The 24,741-nt window shown below is 45.2% G+C and overlaps 1 protein-coding gene across 1 annotated transcript in view; it reads right to left on the bottom strand.

The window, feature by feature from the left end:
• The window catches only part of LOC126298105 (neuronal PAS domain-containing protein 4), a gene marked incomplete at its 3' end in the record, with an annotated part of 1,124,810 nt that overhangs the window by 31,644 nt on the left and 1,068,425 nt on the right, over nt 1–24,741 (bottom strand). The window contains exon 9 of the mRNA XM_049989427.1: nt 1,128–1,299. Coding sequence (XP_049845384.1) covers nt 1,128–1,299 — 172 coding nt within the window. The remainder of the gene's footprint in view (nt 1–1,127; nt 1,300–24,741) is intronic.

The following is a 24,741-nucleotide window of genomic DNA, read 5'->3' as shown; positions in this document are numbered from 1 at the left end:
TTCAGCGATGAAACTCGCTTCATTTTGTAGCATTCACATCGACGCCAACATGTCTGCTGACGACCTGATGAAAGATCAGAGGAACTTGCGATTCTCGAAACCTATTCCTTTCCAATTCCTAATATCATGGCGTGGGGAACGACTGATTATGACAACATGATTCATTATGTCACTGTTGGAGAGAGGCTAAACGCTTGCCACTATGTGGCAAGAATGATAAACCATGTTGTTATACTCTTCATTACCGACATGCAAAATGTCATAGGCCTACAGGATACTGCAACATCCCACACTACAGTTCAGACCACAAACGCCTTCAGGATTCTACTGTTCCTTGACTGACTTGACCGAGTCCCCGACTTATCGCCCATAGATCATGTTGGGATACAATAGGAAGGCATATACTTTCATTTCATTCTATAACCAGTAATAGCCATGAGTTGATACAGCGCGTGCCCCAGGACTGGTAAGAAATAACTCCAATATGACATTCGGAGGCTTCACACATCCACGCCATAACAAATGCAAGTGTATATTTGCGTACTTCTGGACCTCATCTCATAGTTATGTTGAGGATGGATACCATTTCCAGATGGTATGCTAGTTTCATCATTCAGTACTCGTTATACAGGCTGTATTGGGAATAAGTGCAGGTAATTCGGTTGTTGATTGAGGACAGTTTACTGAACAACATTACGTCAGTATTTAGGTCATAGCTATTACAATTCGCATGTTTTTAGACTGGGTAGTACCTCCAAGTACATGTGGCGCACGGAAGCCATTAATTATTATTTTCCCCTGTGCAATATTCCTGGCGTTGAAGTGTAGACATAAGGATGCAAAACGGTGTCTATTCTTCCAGGCAGTATTCACATCGCAGTCCAGTTACGGCTGTGCAGAAAACGTCACTTCGTAAGGCTTGTGACGTGTTTGTGCCAAGACTGTGTGTACATATTAAGGTACCTCATATAAAAATCTCTCCACTTATACCAGTTACACCCTGTATGTTATGAACATCTCCACAAAGTTTCATAAATATCGAACTAATCCCGTCGGTGCATTTGTTATATATTGATAAAAAATTCCTTAACTGTGCTTAGAGAGTGTTAAGTAGTAGAGGAAGTTACCTGTGGTCCCGGCGCGGGCGGCGGCTGCGGGGCGCCGTGATGGTAGTAGGCTGCGGCCGCCATGCGCGAAGCGGCGTGGGCCTCCAGCGCGAGGCCGTACTGCAGCTTGCTCTGCACCATGTAGTAGTGGTACAGCCAGCCGTTCGCGCGCATCACCGCCGCCTCACGGTCGCTGCAACATCACAACACTTCCTGTTCTCTCATTCCACCAAAGTCACCCATTAAAAACTTCTTTCACAGTTGCTAAGTAGCAACATTTCCACATCTGTCGCTGAGTACTACACACACTGACAACGAACCTTGCTCAGCTACATGTAGAGGAGCAAGTGAAATTAAAAATCGCGCATAGCCGGTAATGCGCATTTATTTCAAAGAAGGGAACACGTCAACATTATTCAGAAGTGTGTCAAACGAGCATTCTCTTATTGCAAGGTGGTAGCAGGATACTGCCTCATAAGAGATAACATATGAGGACGCAAGATGTCTACGACATACCGCTGTACCGACAGAGTTCCTTGAATGGCTAGCTGTGATGTAGACCACAAAACATGACATCAGTATATCTCTACTAAACGTTGACAAAATGTGTCCTCTTTCCTCGACGCCACCTGTCTAACGAACAATGATCGTAGTATTTAGTACAGAGCCGATATTTATCGCTGAAAATGATGAGACTTCACTCGCTAACAGTCCATACCTTCCAGCCAATGCATTTGTCAGACATTTCCCTCTCTTTTACAGAGAGGGATGTACGGAGCGGAGAAAGTGAGCCCCGCCCACACATACTATCTTGTGAGAGGGGTGTTAGAGCGTGAACAAACTCCACCTATCTCACGCAGAGTTGTAAGTGCATTTGTGCTGTTTTCGTATTTATCATTGATACGAAAGTAGAAGTGAAACGGTGTTATAATGAATGCCTCATTGACATGTTCATTTTCAGTAAAGGTACTTACTGCTACATATTTTGTAACAACTACAAAAAACAGCGTCTAGTGATAATGTTAATTATTTTTTGGCACGCTCAATATTCCAAGAAATTTTCTTTGAGGAGTCGTAGGTAGCTTCCACATTGAGACCAGAACTGCTTCTTTGCACATCTTGAAACTAATAACACGAACAGCGAAAATTCTACAGTGATGCTTACTTCATAGTTACACAAGGTACTTTATTTCTTAGATCAGTAACGTTGGCAGAGCGGGACACAAAATGCGGGTAACCTGAAGTCTTCCAACTACTACCGATTCAGGACGGAGAGCGTAATGACTACGGAAACACTGATAAAATTTAACAGATGTGTACATTTACATGAACAAAGCTCCAGATATCACACGGAATGCTTCCCCGATAACATCTGGGTACTTAAGCGTGGACCAAAAGCATAAAATCACACATATGTTTTTTGTAAGAAAAGGGCAATCGACAAAATATAGTTACCTCAAATGAGACTTGGCTGTTTATTCAATTTTGCACCTGTGTTTACCCTGACCAGATAAGGAGCTTCATGTCCTCTCTTACATCAAATCAGACGCCCTATATTTTACAATGTAAACATACTTATTGATTTGTGATAATGAAATGTAGCAGCAATGGTAAATATTGCAATAACTACCTTGATTTTAACTTCAAAATATAGACAGAAACAAGAAGAACAGAAGAAAACGAAAGGGGAAAAAGGAAATAAAAAGTTACTAAGACTTCGGGTACCAATAGTCAGACTGGAGTCCATGCTTTTCATGAACGCTGCATGAAAATGGAAGATATGCCCTTATAAGAAATAACGTTTTACACGGAAGGACAATACGGCGATGAGAAGAACACCACGAATCAAAAATTAGGAAAGGGAAATACAAGATTCGTCCGAAAAGTTCAGTGAAGGATCTCAGAAAACAAAGGAAACAAGAGTTCCAAACAAAATACCTGCCCATCAAAATACTCACCATTTGCTACAATACACTTCTTTAGACGGTAGTGCAGCTGCTAGAAACTTTCAGCAGGCACTTCTCGTGGAATCGTTCGAAGCACTGTGGTCACGCGTCGTTGGATACCGGCATCATTACCGGAGCTGAAACCTGCTGCTACCAGGACGATCCAAAGACCAAGCGACAGCCAATGGCACTGTCTTCATCGTTTCCTCGCCTCCCAAAATACTCATCTGACAAAATCCAAGATTAAGACGATGCTGACTGTCTTTTTCGACAGCAAAGACGTGATCCATCACGAATTTCTGTCCGAAGGAAGTGACTAAAGCCACCCCATTGTCTGTCGCTTGGTCTCCGGATCGTTTCTGTAGCACTAGATCTCATCCCCTGTAATGGTGCGGATATCCAAAAAGTATGAGCAAAGTGCTGCAAGCGATTCCACAAGAAGCTTTTACGGACAGTTTCCAACAGTTTTACAGCCGACGTCAGAAGTGTGTTGTAGCTAGTAGTGGTTACTTCATAGGACAATAAAAGTATTATGTTGGTAACGCTTCTTTGCTTTACTTTCCGAGACCATTCACCGAACACATGAGACACACTTTGTATTATAGACAAATACAGCCTAATAATCCTTCTAACTTCTGGTTCCTCTTAGTTAATCGAATTTTTTATGAGTTCCATAATTCGGACCTGATTTAATCACGCATCATTTTCCAACGAATACACGTAAGAAATATCGGTTACTGTAAACAGATAAAACATAAGGTCTGCAGTGTTCAACCTGTGAACGTTCTCCTGACCTGAGTGCAGGAAGAACGCAACTTTCGTTCGCCGCGACAGTACGAGGATGAGGATGGCAGTCCATTGCCCCGACTGCATTTTACCCCCGGCACTCAATTTCATAACAGGGCGAATTGACCGGGGCTTCCAGGGCCCCTAGTGAAGTGCTTTACCCGCTTGTCCAAGCGTAGTTTCCCATATGGTTTGCATGTAAATCGGCGAACGGAATTTATAGAGCATTTAATCATATACAGGGTGCTTCAAAAATGACCGGTATATTTGAAACGGCAATAAAAACTAAACGAGCAGCGATAGAAATACACCGTTTGTTGCAATATGCTTGGGACAACAGTACATTTTCAGGCGGACAAACTTTCGAAATTACAGTTGTTACAATTTTCAACAACAGATGGCGCTGCAAGTGATGTGAAAGATATAGAAGACAACGCAGTCTTTGGGTGCGCCATTCTGTACGTCGTCTTTCTGCTGTAAGCGTGTGCTGTTCACAACGTGCAAGTGTGCTGTGAACAACATGGTTTATTCCTTAGAACAGAGGATTTTTCTGGTGTTGGAATTCCACCGCCTAGAACACAGTGTTGTTGCAACAAGACGAAGTTTTCAACGGAGGTTTAATGTAACCAAAGGACCGAAAAGCGATACAATAAAGGATCTGTTTCAAAAATTTCAACGGACTGGGAACATGACGGATGAAGGTGCTGGAAAGGTAGGGCGACCGCGTACGGCAACCACAGAGGGCAATGCGCAGCTAGTGCAGCAGGTGATCCAATAGCGGCCTCAAGTTTCCGTTCGCCGTGTTGCAGCTGCGGTCCAATTGACGCCAACGTCCACGTATCGTCTCATGCGCCAGAGTTTACACCTCTATCCATACAAAATTCAAACGCGGCAACCCCTCAGCGCCGCTACCATTGCAGCACGAGAGACATTAGCTAAGGATATAGTGCACAGGATTGATGACGGCGATATGCATGTGGGCAGCATTTTGTTTACTGACGAAGCTTATTTTTACCTGGACGGCTTCGTCAATAAACAGAACTGGCGCATATGGGGAACCGAAAAGCCCCATGTTGCAGTCCCATCGTCCCTGCATCCTCAAAAAGTACTGGTCTGGGCCGCCATTTCTTCCAAAGGAATCATTGGCCCATTTTTCATATCCGAAACGATTACTGCATCACGCTATCTGGACATTCTTCGTGAATTTGTGGCGGTACAAACTGCCTTAGACGACACTGCGAACACCTCGTGGTTTATGCAAGATGGTGCCCGGCCACATCGCATGGCCGACGTCTTTAATTTCCTGAATGAATATTTCGATGATCGTGTGATTGCTTTGGGCTATCCGAAACATACAGGAGGCGGCGTGGATCGGCCTCCCTATTCGCCAGACATGAACCCCTGTGACTTCTTTCTGTGGAGACACTTGAAAGACCAGGTGTACCGCCAGAATCCAGAAACAATTGAACAGCTGAAGCAGTACATCTCATCTGCATGTGAAGCCATTCCGCCAGACACGTTGGCAAAGGTTTCGGGTAATTTCATTCAGAGACTACGCCATATTATTGCTACGCATGGTCGATATGTGGAAAATATCGTACTATAGAGTTTCCCAGACCGCAGCGCCATCTGTTGTTGACAATTGTAACTACTGTAATTTCGAAAGTTTGTTTGCCTGAAAATGTACTGTTGTCCCAAGCATATTGCAACAAACGGTGTATTTCTATCGCTGCTCGTTTAGTTTGTATTGCCGTTCCAAATATACCCGTCATTTTTGAAACACCCTGTATAATCAACATTAGCCAATGATATGGCAGGCATTTATCCAATTCCTTAAAACCTGCTGGACTGTGATAGATACTGCGCGTACATGTGCGACAGTCTGTATCAAGAACACTACTGTACACTCTTGAAGCAATGTCGACCACAAAACAATCCTAATCTTAAAAGAAAGAAAGTTTTCCATCATCAATTCTTGTCGTTGCATGGTAATGAATTAGATATATTCCATTTATGTTCACGTCGTTTATTGATGCTCCATTACACATGTTGACAAATAATTTCAAAACATGATTGTTACTTGCCAAGCAATGAATAGAGAGAAAGTGGTCAGGAAGTCAAAAGCCGAGTCACTATTGAGAATAGCCGACGTTAATTAACAGCTCGGTCACTTTTATTGCAGAACCAATGTCAAGTTCAGTTCATAATTACCTGTAACATTCACAATTAAGTATTTCTCTACCGTCCCACTCTCGAACACCTAAATCACTCCTTGCGAGCTCAGATGTTGATGATAATTTCTCCCTGTTTAGTTAGGGGTCAACAAAATATTTTAACAGTCTGAGGAGAAAGATGGTGATTGAAATTTCATGACAAGGGCCTGCCGCAATGAAAATGCCTTAGTTTTAATGATTGCCACCCCACTTCGCACATCATATCCGTGACACTCTCACCCCGTCTTTGAACTTCTTCGATGTCCTCCGTCAATCCTATCTGATACGTATCCAAAGCCGCACAACAATACATCGGAAAAGGGTGCACAAACGCAGGGTAAACAGTCTCTACAGCAAACCTGTTGCATTTTCTAAGTACTCTGACAATAGCTATAAGTGTTTGGTCTGCTTTCCCCTCAATATTATCAATGTGATCGTCACAATTTAAGTTATTCGTAATTGTAATCCCTAAGTATTTGGTTGATTTTACAGCCTTTAGATTTGAATGATTTACAGTGTAACTGAAATTAAGCGGATTCCTTTTAATACTCAAGTGGATGACTTCATACCCTTCATTATTTAGTCAATTGCCACTTTTCGCACCATACAGTTATCTTGTCTAAATCATTTTGCAATTGGATTTGATGTTCTGATGACTCCACAAGGCAGAAAATGACAGGATCCTCTGCAGACAATGTAAGGGGGCTTCTCAGGTTATCTCCTAAATCTTTTATGTAGATGAGGAAGATCGGAGGGCCTGTAACACTTTCTTGCCTTGTGGAACGGCAGCTATTACTTTTGTTTTACTCGACTACTTTCCGTCAATTACTATGAACTGAGACTTTTCTGACAGGGAGTCACGAATATAGTCGTTCAACTGAGACGATACTCCATAGACACGCAGGTTGATTTGATGTCACTTGTGAGGAAATACAAAAATAGGAAATCTATTCCACATTCCCTGTCGATAGCACATGTTTCTTCGCGTGAATAAAGAGCTAATTGTGATTTACAACAACGATATTTTCTGAATCCGAGTTCACTATTTGTCAATAAATACTTTCCTTCTATATAATTAATAATGTTTGAACACAATATGTTCCAAAATTACACTACAAATCGACGTTAGTTGCAGGGGTTTGTAAATCAGTGGATTACTCCTATTTCTTTTCCCGTGAATAATGGCTTCATCACAAGGTTCCTTTTGCTTGATAAATGACATTTGTTTACGTCACGGAATTTCCATTTTTCCCAGGATAGAGTGCGATTTTGTCGCTTGTGACTTAGGCTCACCATTATTGAAAAACACTTGGCCACGTTCTAGGACGAGCGGCCCAGGGCCATATCGGCGGATCTCTTTGGCAACGGGGAGAGTCCGTTACAGTTAGCTAGCCATTCCCGAGAGGCTGCATCATGATTCACGCTGCGGGTCGAGGCGCAAAGTTGATTGACTGGTCCCATAAATACTGGCGAGCCCTCCTCCACATCCCTCGCTGAGTCCCTTCCCTTCTCTTTTTAACCATTCTCGGTCCACTGGGTAACGTCTAACAGTCGCTGTTTTCTTTCCCGCTTTCCGAGCATCAGCAGAAAGGTCGAGAATGTTCCTCCAGGCGACTGGTGGCCTTCACTAGCGAGCTAGACGGATGTATTATTTCACTTCATACTCTCATGAAACGTAGTTCTCTATTTTCATTTGCTTGCATTCGACGGGTCACCAATAGAAAGACAGGAGATATTCTACCGAACGTTAAAGCGCGCCAGCTTAAGCATCGCATCACTTCTCAGTAGAAATTTATTTTTCTCTTTGTCTAACGTGTTCGTCTTGGCAGCAGTGCAGTAAGCATGTCTGCCTGTTCACGAGAAGGACCCTGGTTTGATTCCCGGGTGCACTCAGCCTTGTGGGGTCACCGACGATCTACTTGAAGGAGAAGTGACGGCTGTGGTTTGTGAGAGAGGAGAGTTTACCACCTGATCCTGGAGACTGATGTTCAATGGCGCCATACGAAGATGACGACGCAGTAGACGATTGTCATCACTTGGGCCTCTAGGCCTCATCGCAGAAGTTAATTTTAATTCTGATGACATCTTATTAATAAACTTGTTCTTTGTTCGCAGTTTCCTTTAAATCACCCCTTTCCCTTACACAAGATCTATGCATGATACTTACGGAATGTGGTTTCCTGTGTACCGTTAATACTAGCTGCCTTTGCGTCGTTTGCGTCTCTGTCATGACATTATGGTACCTTGTGGATGACCTTCACTTATGCCCTTTCTTTCAACAACCACATGCTCTCTCTTCCACTGAGTAAATGCACTGCGGAGCAACATTCGCCACTATACCGTATTCGTGCAGTTTTCTTTCTTCGTGAGATTATGAACAAAGCCGTTTTACGTCATTTTGACAGGTTTATTGGCAGAGTGATTCTTTTTTGAAATACGACTATCAAATTACGTATATAATATTAAAATGTTGCAGAACGTTGCAGAAATATATGTGTTCAGACAGGTAACGATATTTGTTCAGAGTACTACTCGTCATTTTATAATCTGGTAAAAATTGAATGAGGGAGCTACTACTTTTTATCAGTGTCAATTGGTACGATGTTACACTTCTTTGCTATCGGGGAAATCATTCATTACTAGCCGAGTACCAGGCTACTCATTTCTTCCAATCTTCTATTTGTCTGTCTCCTCCTCTCACTCTCTATCCGTCTCTACCCCCTCTCTCTGTCAATCCCCTCCTCTTTCCTTCCTCTGTCCCTCTGCTCATTTCCTCGCCGTTTATCTCCCCTCCGCCCTGTAAGTTCACCTCCTCCTCCCCCATCTCTCTATCCATCCCATCCTCCCACCTCTCTCTGTCCTTTTCCTTCTCCTCCTCCTCCTCCTCCTCCTCCTCCTCCTCTTCCTCTCTCTATTCATATCTAACTATTTCCTTTCTCTGGCCATTTACCCTCTGCCTGTCCATCTCCTCCACGCACCTCTTTGTACATCCCCTACCCCTTCTCTCACCACGTTATCATCCCTACCCCAAAGTAGTGCATATACCGTGTTAACCTGAAATCGATGGGGGGTTTAGGAGCAGCTTTTTACCCTTGGCTTTTCCTAAGTACGCACACTCACATATATTTCACAAATAGTTAATATATTTCACAGATATTTGTATACAAAGTTAACCTACATCTCTAGCGAATTTTTCATTGCAGTTTCGTTTTCACGCATCTCACTGTTTATGACGTTATATCTCGGGACATACGTGTGGTACAATGATACAAACTTGCTATTACATTGAGTGGTATATGAGAATACCGTCTGCAAAGTACATTGTGAATCCAGTTAGTAGTAAAGAAGAAATACTTCAAAACATGATGCATGAAGCGGCAGTTTAACTGCATGATCACTGAAAATGTAGTAAGCGACAGATTTTTTACACATAAAAATTTTGTGGGGGTTGTCAGCGCGAAAAAGAATTCATAAAGGTTTGAAATTATGCGTAAAGTTCGTTACATCCATTTATGTTCTCTCATTCTCAAACAGCCCTTCCAATCTCTGGGTATTTGCGCGTCGTGGGTTACACTTCTTTTTCACATTCACCACTTTGATAATAGGCCTTTCTTACCCCGTAGCGAGTATTTCGTGACCGTAGGTGACAAGTGTATCAAGCTTCATTGAAATCAGTCCTGTGGTTTAGGAGGAAATGTGAAACATACGTACATACGTAACTCAATTTTTATAATATGTATGGATGTCGTAGTTGTAGTCTAGTTAATAGTGGCCAGGTTGCCAGGAACCCTAACTCTTCAAGATTAGCCTGACAGACAGACTGGAAAATAACTGTCAATTCTCAGAGATTAATATCAAAATTGTAACAGATCACCGTGTTCGAGTAATGTACAGTACATAGTAAATTGTGCAGCATAAGGAAGGGCAATTTTTTGTAAACTAGGTGATGAGCCATTTGTATATACTGCAGTGAATCACAATTAATAGTTAAAATTGACACGGGTGATATATGACGGCTTACGATAATAATAGAAACGCTTGTCGGGAGATGTCGGATGTCGTTATGAAACTGCCACAATATTTCATCGGCGCAGCAGGGCGACACGTTTAGGTGTGACAGACCCAGACCTTAGATGCCGACTGAATCCTCCTGATTATGCCAGTTCAAGCAGACAACTAGCAGGAATGCAAGCGGTAAATTCGGTCGCCAATGATGAATATTTCCTGACCGGTAGCGGAAAACACTGCTACGCTACCTGTCGGACGATGAATCAATACCTTTGGTGCAGGCGCAAAGCAGTCGTTCGCACGGTGCGATGCCGGCGGCCGCTACAGCTCCCTCTGTTGGGAGCCGCTCGTATTTGTCCGCGCTGGAGTGTAACCACCCTCGCCGTTGTCATGCGAATACCTTTGTCGGCACCGAAACGTCATTCCCTGTGTGACCACTAATTTCCTCTTGTGCTCACTATGATTTTAAGATGGCCAGTGCTGGATCCCATGCTATGTTAAGCTGGCACCCTGTGTATCTGTTCATCAGATTTGTCGAGTTGTGAATTTCCATCGCTTCCTTAATAAGGTTGTCCTAGTGAGAAGACGTCTAGTATTTTAGTAGCCCGTATTGTCTTCCCACACTAAGACAATATTCAGTCACTGCAAATTCCACTGACGTGTGTGTCGTCGATGTTCGACGCATCTGTATGCTACGGTGCGACATGTTTGTCCTATGTATCACGTCCCGTAGTTACAAGAAATCTTACAGAAATTACGCCTTCTCGGACCAATATTGTCTTTCTGTTTGCCTAGAGTTTCGCTGATGGACAGAAGACACATTCAACTTTGTTCCTTCATTGATCTAGCTATTTTGGTAAAGAAAAACAATGAAGTCATATGGCAAGACGCCCATTCCTTTTTTTTATTCACTTTCTTCCAGCTCCTCATTTTGTTTGACACGCGCCGGGTGTAAAGAACGGCGAATCTCCGGTTCGGAATATGTATTCTGCAAGAATACGGTACGGAGGTGGCATAGCTCATCGGATAAGTTATCAGAATCCTAAATGTCTTATGCTCTGGGGGACAGCTTCCTAAGCACGCCACTACTTTGAGAAGGATGTAGACAGCTGGTTGCCTACAAGTGTAAGTCCATGTGTAGGTTTACGGTACACAGAGGGACTCAAGGTGCCACACTCTTTTCTCCACAAGTCTCCACACACGTCCAGGAAACGTAGTTCACCCTTTTTCTCCATCTCCTTCGTGAAGTTGGTGTTAGAATGTAGAGATTTATATGTAGGAAGACATCCAACAGTGCAGTTCTGTGGGGCCATATCACGAAAACGACATCCACATGTCACTGAAAACACGTTGGTTTTAACAATTCCGACTGTAGTGCTCTCTCCTCGAAAAAGTAGCCACAACGGATGACAAAGGACTATGAATTGTTACATCGTCAATCTTTTAAAAAAAGTATTGAGGTGAGCACGTTCTCAAAAGGAATCTACAAAATCCCCTACCAGCTTCTCGCCAACAAGCAACAGTGATATCTACAATGGCATTCGAGGGAAAACGGAGATCACGTCAAAACTCACAAGAATATGTGATAGTCGAGGTCGTAAGTTTCTGAACCAACGAACGCAGCCTTCTAATTTTTTGATGTGCTGCTCACATTTTCCTACCAAATGGCTCAACTACGCTGCCAGATGTTGTGCCAAATTGTAATTCTTCGCCCCTGTATTAGTAAAAATTGATCGAAGTTGAATGCTGTCCTTATGAACCTTAGCAATGCTTATAGCCTGGGAGGAACGAGTGCCTGTGTACGAAATCTCTTAGCCATAACTTTGGAAATCGTGCTGTTCTTAAGAACTTCTATAGTTCTTCGTTATCTTTTGATCGTGGAATCGTGGAGTCATGTAATCCAGCGCTGACCATGTTAAATTATCAGCGGCTACGAGGCGGAAATATTGATCGTACAAGAAATGACGTTTCCGTGGCTACAAATACACTCCAAGGAAGAAAGAAAAACGACACACCATGAAGGGTATTATTCGAAATGGACGGAAATCGGTAGATGTGATGCATATGTGCACACAAACATATAATTATAATTTCAGAAAAATTTGATGGTTTCTTCAAGAAAAAGAACTTCACAAATTGAGTAAGTCAATAAGGTGTTGGTCCGCTTCTGGGCCTCAAGCAGTTATTTGGCTTGACATTTATTGATAAGGTTGTTGAATGTCTTCCTGAATGATATCGTGTCAAATCCCGTCCAATTTGCTCATTACGTCGTCAAAAGCCAAAGATGGATATGGACCCTGCCCATAATGCTCCAAACGTTCTCGATTGGGGAGAGATCCGGCGACCTTGCTGGCCAAGGTAAGGTCTGGCAAGCACGAATACAAGCAATAGAAGCTCTCGCCGTTTGTGGTCGTACATTATCTTGCTGAAATATAAACCTAGCGTGGCTTTCCACGAAAGGCAAGAAAACGTGGCGTAAAATATCGTCGATGTGCCGCTGTGGTGCAAGGGTGCCGTGGATGACAAGCAAAGGTTAGTATCTCATCACTGCCCAGAGCTTCTCGAGACACGTCTTGCCTGGTCGTCGGGACTCATTACTGAAGACAAACTCTGTTCCAGTCAAGATACTCCGTATATCGGTGGGATACCAAGCTGACTGTAGCCCTCCATGTGGCTTGGACACCAGGTCGGATGGTCTGGGGTGCTATTTCTCTTCATAGGAGGAAACCTTACAACTAAGCGGTACGTCAAAGATATTCTACGCGGCGTCGTTTCCCATCATGGTAAGCCATCCTGAGCTTATATTTGAGCAAGATAATCACCGCCCGCCCACGGCGAGAGTTTCTGCTGTTTGTCTTCGTGCTTGCCAAACCGTACCTTGGCTAGTACGTTCGCCGGATCTCTCCCTGATCGTGTACTTTTTGAGCATCATGGGCAGGTTCCTCCACTCGTCTCGGGATTTTTACGTTCTAACGCGCCAGTTGGGCAGAATATGTTCCTCAAGAAGAGATCCAACAACTCTCTCAGTCAATGCCAAGCCGAATAACTGCTTCAGTAAGGGGCAGAGGTGTACCAACGGGTTATTGAGTTGCTCAATTTCTGAAACACTTTCTCTGAATAAATCATTCAGTTTTTCTAAAACTGGCAATGGCCTTGCCGCAGTGCATACACCGGTTCCCATGAGATCACCGAAGTAAAGCTCTGTTGGGCGTCGCCTGCACTTGGATGGGTGCCCATCCAGCCGCCATGCGCTGTTGCCATTTTTCGGGGTGCACTCAGCCTCGTGATGCCAATTGAGGAGCTACTCGACCGAATAGTTGCGGCTTCGGTCAAGAATACCATCATAACGACCGGGAGAGCGGTGTGCTGACCTCACGCCCCTCCTATCCGCATCCTCCTCGGAGAATGACACGGCGGTCGGATGGTCCCGGTAGGTCACTCGTAGCCAGAAGACGGAATGCTTTTTTTTCTAAAATTTTAATCATTTGTACGTCTGTGCATGTACGTCAAATCTATCGATTTCGATCCCATTCGGATAATTCCTTGGTGGTGTGCCTTTTATTTGCTTCCTAGGGTGAACATTCGAATGGCAACGGTGAGGATGGCCACTCGCCAATGTGGACGCGTATACTGGCATGCGGCTCCCGCGACATGGCGCTAGGCCGGCCGGAGGCAGCGCACACTATGAACGACGGCCACTGCAAGTGCGCCGAAGCTCTTGGTTCATCGTCCAATGGATGTCATAGCTGTCTTTCCCGCTGCCGATCAGGAAATCCTCACTATTGGCCTACGAATTTGGCTCCTTTTCGCCTGCACGTTTTAAACAGGAGGCTTCAGTCACAGCTCAGAAGTTAGATAAGAACAGCACTATCGGTCATCTGTAATTATACCAGACTCCCACCCGGCGACTGAGGGAACAACCTCCAAAATTAACTTTCGCCATACTACAGACAGCGATTTCCCAGCAAGTCATCTCAGCAGCAGCAGCAGCTCAGAATTGTATTCGTCGCACCTGAAGATATTGCGGGAATTTCACGAAGACATTAGGCACTCCTCCTGAGAACCATCTCTACAATTAGTCCGTCGGGAAAGCCTCGAGCAACAATTATAGTATCACAGGCAAAAATTTTCCAGTTACCATGGGTCCGCAAGGAAGCCATTTGCGAGAAAGTTTGCAATGGTTGGCTATAAACCACCACTGACATTAGTATAACGTTTTGTTTATTTGAAATGTAAACTTTTAGAAAAAAATTCTTCATCTAAAGTATCTTAGTTTTCGCTTATGCCACTGTGAAACGTTGGGGAATATAGCACACACATGGCGGGGCGTCGGCACACATTTTGTTGCTGATACAAGACGACTGCTAACGACCCTCTGGATTCTAATATCTGGGGTCATCTCAAAACTGCAGGGAGCAGCACTTTCGTTGTTGTGGTTGAAGAACTGGAGCAGCGACTTGTCTTGCCTTGTTAAGCTTCACGATATCATCCCGGTGTGTTTGGAAGAATTCGTAACTCAAATGGTTCAAATGACTCTGAACACTATGAGACTTAGCATCTGAGGTCATCAGTCCCCTAGAACTTAGAACTACTTAAATCTAACTAACCTAAGGACATCACACACCAGGATTCGAACGGTTCCAGACTGAAGCGCCTAGAAGCTTTCGGACACTGCGGACGGCAATTCCTAACTCACTGCAGAGACGAGTGCAGTATTACATCAACAGACGAAGGTAAAGATGACACGTGGAACATTTTCATTAACAGGTACTAGCGTACAGTGAACTGTCACATGTAATGCGCTGATGTAGTATTCTATTCCTTGTTACGGTATGTGTTGACCGAAATTTAAGAACGCAGTACGGCCTATTTTTGTAAACTAGGCGGTATTTCAAATAAATGTGTACTATTCGAGATAACATTTCGTATTTAAGTCCGTGGCGGCTTGTAACCATAGAGCCGCAAATAGGCCGTTCAAAAGAAATAGGAGAACACGTGTATCAACGTCCGATATGCCGAAACTACACACATCAACAAAAGTTTTGCATCACCTCGGTTCCGAGAGTTCCGGAACCTGTACAAAAAATTGCACAGATATCAACAAAAATATCATTTCCGCCCTTTTTATTGCTCATGAAAACCACACATTGCATGTTGTACCATCATACAGCGAGACCTTCAGAGCTGGTGGTCCAGATTGCTGTACACACCGGTACCTCTAATACCCAGTAGCACGTCCTCTTGCATTGATGCATGCCTATATTCGTCGTGGCATACTATCTACAAGTTCAACAAGGCACTGTTGGTCCAGACTGTCTCACTCCTTAATGGTGATTTGGCATAGATCCCTCACAGTGGTTGGTGGGCAACGTCGTCCATAAATAGCCCTTTTCAAACTATCCCAGGCATGTTCCACAGGGTTCGTGTCTGGAGAACATGGTAGCCACTCTAGTTGAGCGATGTCGGTATCTGGAAGGAAGACATTCACAAGATGTGCACAATGGGGGCGTGAAGTTTCATCCATAAAGACGAATGCCTCGCGAATATGCTGCGCATATAGTTGTACTATCGGTCGGAGGAAGGCGTTCACGTATCGTACAGCCATTGTGGCGCCCGCCATGACAACCAGCGGCGTACATTGGCCTCACACAATGCCACCCCAAAGCTGCAGGAAACCTCCATCTTGCTGCACTCTCTGGACAGTGTGTGTAAGGCGTTCAGCCTGACCGGGTTGCCTCCAAACACGTCTCTGACGATTTTCTGGTTGAAGACATATGTGAGACTCATCGGTGAAGAGAACGTGATGCCAATTCTGGTCTTGTATTTCGACATTTTATTGGGCCCGTCTGTACCGAGCTGCATGGTGTCGTGGTATCAAAGATGTACCTCGCCATGGACGTCGGGAGTGAAGTTGTGCATCATGCAGCCTATTCCGCACAGTTTGAGTCGTAACACGACGTTCTGTGGCTGGACGAAGAGCATTATTCAACATGGTAGCGTTGCTGTCAGGGTTCCTCCGAGTCATAATCCATAGGTAGCGGTCCACTGCAGTAGTAGCCCTTGGCTGGCCTCAGCAAAGCATGTCATCCACAGTTTCTGTCTCTCTGTATCTCCTCCATGTCTCCACAACATCACTTTGGTTCACTCCGAGACGCCTGGACACTTCTCTTGTTGAGAGCCCTTCCTAGCACAAAGCAACAATGCAGACGCGATCGAACGGCGATATTGACCACCTAGGCATGGTTGGACTACAGAAAATACGAGCTGTGTACCTCCTCCCTGGTGGAATGACTGGAACTGATCGGCTGTCGGACCCCCTCTGTCTAATAGGCGCGGATCGTGCTTGGTTGTTTACATTTTTGGGCGGGTTTAGTGACATCCCTGAACAGTCAAAGGGACTGTGTCGGTGATACAATATCCACAATCAACTATCTTCATGAGTTCTGGTGAGCGGGGTGATGCAAAACTTTTTTTTGGGGGGGTTGTGCATTTTGATACATCCAGTACCTGTGATTTTATTGCATGAGCCGGCCGGTGTGGCAGTGCGGTTCTAGGCGCTTCAGTTTGCAACCGCATGACCACTACGGTCACAGGTTCGAATCCTGCCTCGGGCATGGATGTGTGTGACGTCCTTAGGTTAGTCAGGTTTAAGTAGTTCTAAGTTCTAGGGGACTGATGTCCACAGATGTTACGTCCCATAGTGCTCAGAGCCATTTGAACCATTTTATTGCATGTCTTGAGATCTTCGCTTTCAATGTAGGCAACAATTAAAGCCATCCTCCATCTATTGTCTGTGTTATGCCTTACAGTGTTGGAAAAAAGTGAGTACTGGTGTCCGAATGTTTTCTATTCAGTTACACAGATGGCAGTTGTCATTTATGGACGTTGTATTCAACCAACCACATGCAGTACAACATCTTCATGCAGTGCAATGGCGGTCTGATGATCCAAAAACGAAGGACTTTCGGTTGCTACAGGTGCCAACGCCACTATATGTGTCATCAATAGGTTGTGGATACGCTCCTGGAAAACGGGTCATAGAGAAGATGAGTTGGACAAGGTCGTCTACGCATTACAGCTCCACATGAAGACCGATATCTGGCCATCTCTGTATTGCGGCGTCGAACTGATACCGCCAAACTGTTGCAAGACGATCTCAGAAGGGCCACTTGGAGTTGTGTGTCTGAGCAGTATGTAATGAACAGGTTATGAAAAGGACCTTACGATCCAGGCGTCCTGTTTGGGTACCCTGCTTGACACTACATCTTGCAACCCACCTTTAGTTCTGCCACTCCCATGACAACCTGCAACTTCGTCACTGGCGAAACGCGTTATTCACAGATGAGTCCAGATATCCTCTGAAGCATGATGAGGGTGGTGTTCGTGTACAGAGATCCATGCCGAGTGGTACCTGCCAAATGTCGTTCAGCAAATGGACTGGTTTCGAAAGTTTTGTGATGGTGTGGGGAGGCTGCAGTATTGAGAAACATGCTGGTATTGTCGTTGGCCATGTCGCCTTCCTGCCAGGCTCTACATCGAACATGTTATGTTGGTCCATGCCATGGCTGCTACAAACGGTGGTGGCCCTGAATTCCTTCTAATCCCCGGCCTATGTAGAGGGCGTCAGCAGGGGTAGGAGTGTCTCGCGAAGGGTGAAAATCTGTACTACTGTAGAATGGCCGGCGGTGAGTCCCGACCTGAACCGCATCGTTCATATGTGAGTCATGTTTGACAGACATGTTCGTGGCCTTCCTGTTCCACTGAAGACACTTCAATAATTCTCATGGGCTCTCATGAAGAATGAGAAAGGATACTGCGGGATACATCCATAGATTCGCACGGACCAGGCCACGTAGGTGTCAGGCAGTGACAAATGCCCGCTTAGGAAACACGCGTTGTTGAAACACTGAAGTCCAAAAAATGGTTCAAATGGCTCTGCGCACTATGGGACTCAACATCTGAGGTCATCAGTCCCCTAGACTTAGAACTACGTAAACCGAACTAACCTATGGACATCACACACATCCATGCCCGAGGCAGGATTCGAACCTGCGACCGTAGCAGCAGCGAGGTTCCGGACTGAAGCGCCCAGAACCGCTCGGCCACAACAGCCGGCCTCTGAAGTCCAATGAAATGCAGCTAGCATGACGGGAGGATAGATAGCTTCCACTCTGTTTTCGACACGTGTCGGAAATTTCAGTTCTTTTTATGTATATTATCAGGGATGTAAGGCAGTAATTAATTTTTGAAAGCTAAAGGTATAATTTGGTAACATCCCAATCCTCAATTATTGCTCAGTGGGATATGGCAGACGCCCAAGATCATGTTCCACTAGTTCTTTTGAGCACTGCATCTTACGGAAGGCTAGTTTGCGGACCCATGCTTACATGAGCGTTTGTGATTTTATTATCTTATTCACCCACCTGTGTCAATTTCCAGTATTAATTAAGTTAAACCTTGCACAAATGCATAAATAGTACGATGATACACGAATGCGATATGAGCATCGTATCACCGACGACTGGTTTCATTTCAGTCTGTAAGGCGCAGACGGTTGTAATAAAGCGAGCAAGTCGCGATTGTAGGGGCAGGACGTGCCTCCTGTGTGTGCAGCTAGGCGCTGCGGGCCAGGCCTGTGTAACAAGCCGGCCGGCGGAGCAGTACTCGGCAGAGGTGTAATTATTTGCTCCGCGAGGTGGGTGGCGGGCTGCATGAACGCGTTTCGCGGGATTCCACAGCCAGCCTGTCTGACGCAGCGCGCGCTCACACACACATACACACACACACACACACACACACACACACACACACACGCACACACACACACACACACTGCGCCACTTCTGTCTTCTCGGTATTTACGTCAAAACACATGCTTGTAGAATATGAGCCCAGGTATACTACTAGATGGACAACCTCCTATACCACAGGTAGTATGTCGTTCTCACTAGGGAGACATTATCAGAAGAGAATAAGTGTTGGACTCACTATAGAGAAATAGTAGTATTAGTCTCTCTACTCTGTTCGTCTAATGACTACTTTACAAGTAATGTTTATCAGCTAAATACAAGGACCATCGCAACTCATCTATAAACGGACATATGAATATTCACACTTGTTTAATGGGGAGAGGACAGCTGATAGGCAGTGACCTTGTTGATGGAAACATACCTACGTTTCCTAGAGTGATATCGGAAAACCACGGTAAACCTGAAGAGGATGACCGGGCAGAGCACAACATCCATCCTCCCGAAACTGGGGTGAATGTCTTAGCAGATCCACTACGACATTGCTTTCTACAGTACTCTACTTCTTTCGGTGTGATAGCATCATTCGTTTTCGCCATATACAGAATGATGACCTATATTTCTCACTTCGACTCGTTAACGATATTTGCAATCTTATTTTTAACACAACGAGTAGTGGTCAAAGGCTCACGAAAGAGAAACCCATGCCTTTCCGTAAATTTATTGATTACCTAGGCTCAGCCGCGTGATATGGCCGCGCGGTTAGAGGCTCCATGTCACGGATTGCGCGGCCCTTCCTGCAGGAGGTTCGAGTCCTCCCTCGGGCACAGGTGTGTCTGTTGTTCGTAGCATAAGTTAGTTTAAGTGTTGTGCTAGTCTAGTGACCGATGACCTCAGCAGTTTGGTCCCTTAGGAATTCACACACATTTGAACATTTTGAACCTAGACTCAGACTTTAATTCTAAAAGTGCGTACAATTATGATACTGTAAATGAAAAGCACAATATTGTTTATCATATACAGAATTAATTTACACTGATGGAAAAAGATCACGACACCGAAATATAATTAATGTAGAATGATGAAATTCTGGGGATACATTTGTCTAGGTAACATATTTAAATGATTAACATTGGGAGATCACAGGTTAATGTAAGCGCGGAATAAGCCATTGCATATGATAACTGCTGGTGCATTTAATAACCAGTGTAGGTCAGGCGTGCACTACACGCCGGGAGCGGCTACGAGGGTAGCGGAGTACGTGTGGAGTGCACATAGGGTTCTTTTAGGTTAGAGAATTCCCTCCCTAGGCCCGACAAGACGCCTCCTGAGACGCGGCAAGGCAGGAGTAGGCAAAATGCAACAGGGATAACAATATTAATGTGCTATTAGTAAACTGCAGGAGCGTCTATAGAAAGGTCCCAGAACTGATCTCATTAGTAAACAGTCAAAACGCCCATATAGTACTAGGGACAGAAAGTTGGCTGAAACCACATGTAAACAGTAATGAAATCCTAAACTCAAATTGGAATGTATACCGCAGAGACAGGCTGGACAGTGAAGGGGGAGGCGTGTTTATAGCGATAAGAAGTGCAATAGTATCGAAGGAAATTGACGGAGATTCGAATTGTGAAATGATTTGGGTAAAGGTCACGGTTAAAGCAGGCTCAGACATGGTAATTGGATGTCTCTATAGGCCCCCGGGCTCAGCAGCTGTGGTGGCTCAGCACCAGAAGAATAACTTGGAAAATATTTCGAGTAGATTTCCCCACCATGTTTTAGTTCTGGGTGGAGATTTTAATTTGCCGGATATAGACTGGGAGACTCAAACGTTCATAACGGGTGGCAGGAACAAAGAATCCAGTGAAATATTTTTAAGTGCTTTATCTGAAAACTACCTTGAGTCGTTAAACAGAGAACCGACTTGTGGCGATAACATATTAGACCTTCTGGTGACAAACAGACCCGAACTATTTGAATCAGTTAATGCAGAACAGGGAATCAGCGATCATAAAGCGGTTACTGCATCGATGATTTCAACCGTAAATAGAAATATTAAAAAAGGTAGGAAGATTTTTCTGTTTAGCAAAAGTGACAAAAAGCAGATTACAGAGTACCTGACGGCTCAACACAAAAGTTTTGTCTCAAGTACAGATAGTGTTGAGGATTAGTGGACAAAGTTCAAAACCATCGTACAATATGCGTTAGATGAGTATGTGCCAAGCAAGATCGTAAGAGATGGGAAAGAGCCACCGTGGTACAACAACCGAGTTAGAAAACTGCTGCGAAAGCAAAGGGAACTTCACAGCAAACATAAACATAGCCAAAGCCTTGCAAACAAACAAAAATTACGCGAAGCGAAATGTAGTGTGAGGAGGGCTATGGGAGAGGCTTTCAATGAATTCGAAAGTAAAGTTCTATGTACTGACTTGGCAGAAAATCCTATGAAATTTTGGTCCTATGTCAAAGCGGTAGGTGGATCAAAACAAAATGTCCAGACACTCTGTGACCAAAATGGTACTGAAACAGAGGATGACAGACTAAAGGCCGAAATACTAAATGTCTTCTTCCAAAGCTGTTTCACAGAGGAAGACTCCACTGTGCTTCCTTCTCTAGATTGTCGCACAGTTGACAAAATGGAAGATATCGAAATAGACGACAGAGATATAGAGAAACAATTAAAATCGCTCAAAAGAGGAAAGGCCGCTGGTCCTGATGGGATACCAGTTCGATTTTACACAGTGTACGCGAAGGAACTTGCCCCCCTTCTTGCAGCGGTGTACCGTAGGTCTCTAGAAGAACGAAGCGTTCCAAAGGATTGGAAAAGGGCACAGGTCATCCCCGTTTTCAAGAAGGGACGTCGAACAGATGTGCAGAACTATAGACCTATATCTCTAACGTCGATCAGTTGTAGAATTTTGGAACACGTATTATGTTCGAGTATAATGTCTTTTCTGGAGACTAGAAATCTACTCTGTAGGAATCAGCATGGGTTTCGAAAAAGACGGTCGTGTGAAACCCAGCTCGCGCTATTCGTCCACGAGACTCAGAGGGCCTTAAACACGGGTTCACAGGTAGATGCCGTGTTTCTTGACTTCCGCAAGGCGTTTTACACAGTTCCCCACAGTTGTTTAATGAACAAAGTAAGAGCATACGGACTATCAGATCAATTGAGTGATTGGATTGAGGAGTTCCTAGATAACAGTACGTAGCATGTCATTCTCAATGGAGAGAAGTGTTCCGAAGTAAGAGTGATTTCAGGCGTGCCGCGGGGGAGTGTCATAGGACCGTTGCTATTCACAATATACATAAATGACCTGGTGGATGACATCGGAAGTTCAATGAGATTTTTTGCAGATGATGCTGTGGTGTATCGAGAGGTTGCAACAATGGAAAATTGTACTGAAATGCAGAAGGATCTGCAGCTAATTGACGCATGGTGCACGGAATGGCAATTAAATCTCAATGTAGACAAGTGTAATGTGATGCGAATACATAGAAGGATAGGTCCCTTATCATTTAGCTACAAAATAGCAGGTCAGCAACTGGAAGCAGTTAATTCCATAAAGTATCTGGGAGTACGCATTAGGAGTGATTTAAAATGGAATGATCATATAAAGTTGATCGTCGGTAAAGCAGATGCCAGATTGAGATTCATTGGAAGAATCCTAAGGAAATGCAATCCGACAACAAAGGAAGTAGGTTACAGTACGCTTGTTCGCCCACTGCTTGAATACTGCTCAGCAGTGTGGGATCCGCACCAGATAGGGTTGATAGAAGAGATAGAGAAGATCCAACGGAGAGCAGCGCGCTTCGTTACAGAATCATTTAGTAATCGCGAAAGCGTTACGGAGATGATAGATAAATTCCAGTGGAAGACTCTGCAGGAGAGACGCTCAGTAGCTCGGTACGGGCTTTTGTTAAAGTTTCGAGAACATACCTTCACCGAAGAGTCAAGCAGTATATTGCTCCCTCGTACGTATATCTCGCGGAGAGACCATGAGGATAAAATCAGAGAGATTAGAGCCCACACAGAAGCATACCGACAATCCTTCTTTCCACGTACAATACGAGACTGGAATAGAAGGGAGAGCCGATAGAGGTACTTAGGGTACCCTCCGCCACACACCGTCAGGTGGCTTGCGGAGTATGGATGTAGATGTAGATGTAGATGTGTAACCGCCAGAATGTTGAAGGCAAGAGTGCAAACGTGCATGCATTGTGTTGTACAGGTGCCGGATATTACTTTGTGATCTTGTGTACCATGCCGTTCCACTTGCTCAGTTAATACAGGGACAGTTAATCTTGATTTTGGATGACACTGGATTTGTTTTCCGATCGTGAGCCAAATGTTCTCGATTAGAGACAGATCTGGTGATCGAACAGGCTAAGGCAACAACTCGACACGCGGTAGATCATGTTGGGGTACGGCAGCGGTATAGGGGCGAGTGTTATCCTGTTGCAGGCCCTCATCTGGTCTCCATCTAACAAACACATGACCTTAAGTTGCACAGAGGCCGAACCAGATTTAATCAGAAAACACAACACACCTCCACCCTGGTCTCCAATGATCTCTCGCTTGTTACAACTGAAATCACAAATGACAGGGCTTCTGCTTCGGTACTGTCGTTTAATAACCGATTTGCAACAGGTCTTTACGTCGCTGTGGTGTAAACTGCTGCTCAAATTGATGCTGCAGATACAGGACGTTGCGCCAGAGTTACACTCCTGGAAATGGAAAAAAAGAACATATTGACACCGGTGTGTCAGACCCACCATACTTGCTCCGAACACTTCGAGAGGGCTGTACAAGCAATGATCACACGCACGGCACAGCGGACACACCAGGAACCGCGGTGTTGGCCGTCGAATGGCGCTAGCTGCTCAGCATTTGTGCACCGCCGCCGTCAGTGTCAGCCAGTTTGCCGTGGCATACGGAGCTCCATCGCAGTCCTTAACACTGGTAGCATACCGCGACAGCGTGGACGTGAACCGTATGTGCAGTTGACGGACTTTGAGCGAGGGCGTATAGTGGGCATGCGGGAGGCCGGGTGGACGTACCGCCGAATTGCTCAACACGTGGGGCGTGAGGTCTCCACAGTACATCGATGTTGTCGCCAGTCGTCGGCGGAAAGTGCACGTGCCCGTCGACCTGGGACCGGACCGCAGCGACGCACGGATGCAAGCCAAGACCGTAGGAGCCTACGCAGTGCCGTAGGGGACCGCACCGCCACTTCCCAGCAAATTAGGGACACTGTTGCTCCTGGGGTATCGGCGAGGACCATTCGCAACCGTCTCCATGAAGCTGGGCTACGGTCCCGCACACCGTTAGGCCGTCTTCCGCTCACGCCCCAACATCATGCAGCCCGCCTCCAGTGGTGTCGCGACAGGCGTGAATGGAGGGACGAATGGAGACGTGTCGTCTTCAGCGATGAGTGTCGCTTCTGCCTTGGTGCCAATGATGGTCGTATGCGTGTTTGGCGCCGTGCAGGTGAGCGCCACAATCAGGACTGCATACGACCGAGGCACACAGGGCCAACACCCGGCATCATGGTGTGGGGAGCGATCTCCTACACTGGCCGTACACCTCTGGTGATCGTCGAGGGGACACTGAATAGTGCACGGTACATCCAAACCGTCATCGAACCCATCGTTCTACCATTCCTAGACCGGCTAGGGAACTTGCTGTTCCAACAGGACAATGCACGTCCGCATGTATCCCGTGCCACACAACGTGCTCTAGAAGGTGTAAGTCAACTACCCTGGCCAGTAAGATCTCCGGATCTGTCCCCCATTGAGCATGTTTGGGACTGGATGAAGCGTCGTCTCACGCGGTCTGCACGTCCAGCACTAACGCTGGTCCAACTGAGGCGCCACGTGGAAATGGCATGGCAAGCCGTTCCACAGGACTACATCCAGCATCTCTACGATCGTC

This window comes from Schistocerca gregaria, chromosome X (assembly GCF_023897955.1).
Source record: "Schistocerca gregaria isolate iqSchGreg1 chromosome X, iqSchGreg1.2, whole genome shotgun sequence".
Taxonomy (NCBI): domain Eukaryota; kingdom Metazoa; phylum Arthropoda; class Insecta; order Orthoptera; family Acrididae; genus Schistocerca; species Schistocerca gregaria.
Note: the sequence above shows the minus strand (reverse complement) of the source record. Positions and strands in the feature narration are given on the sequence as shown.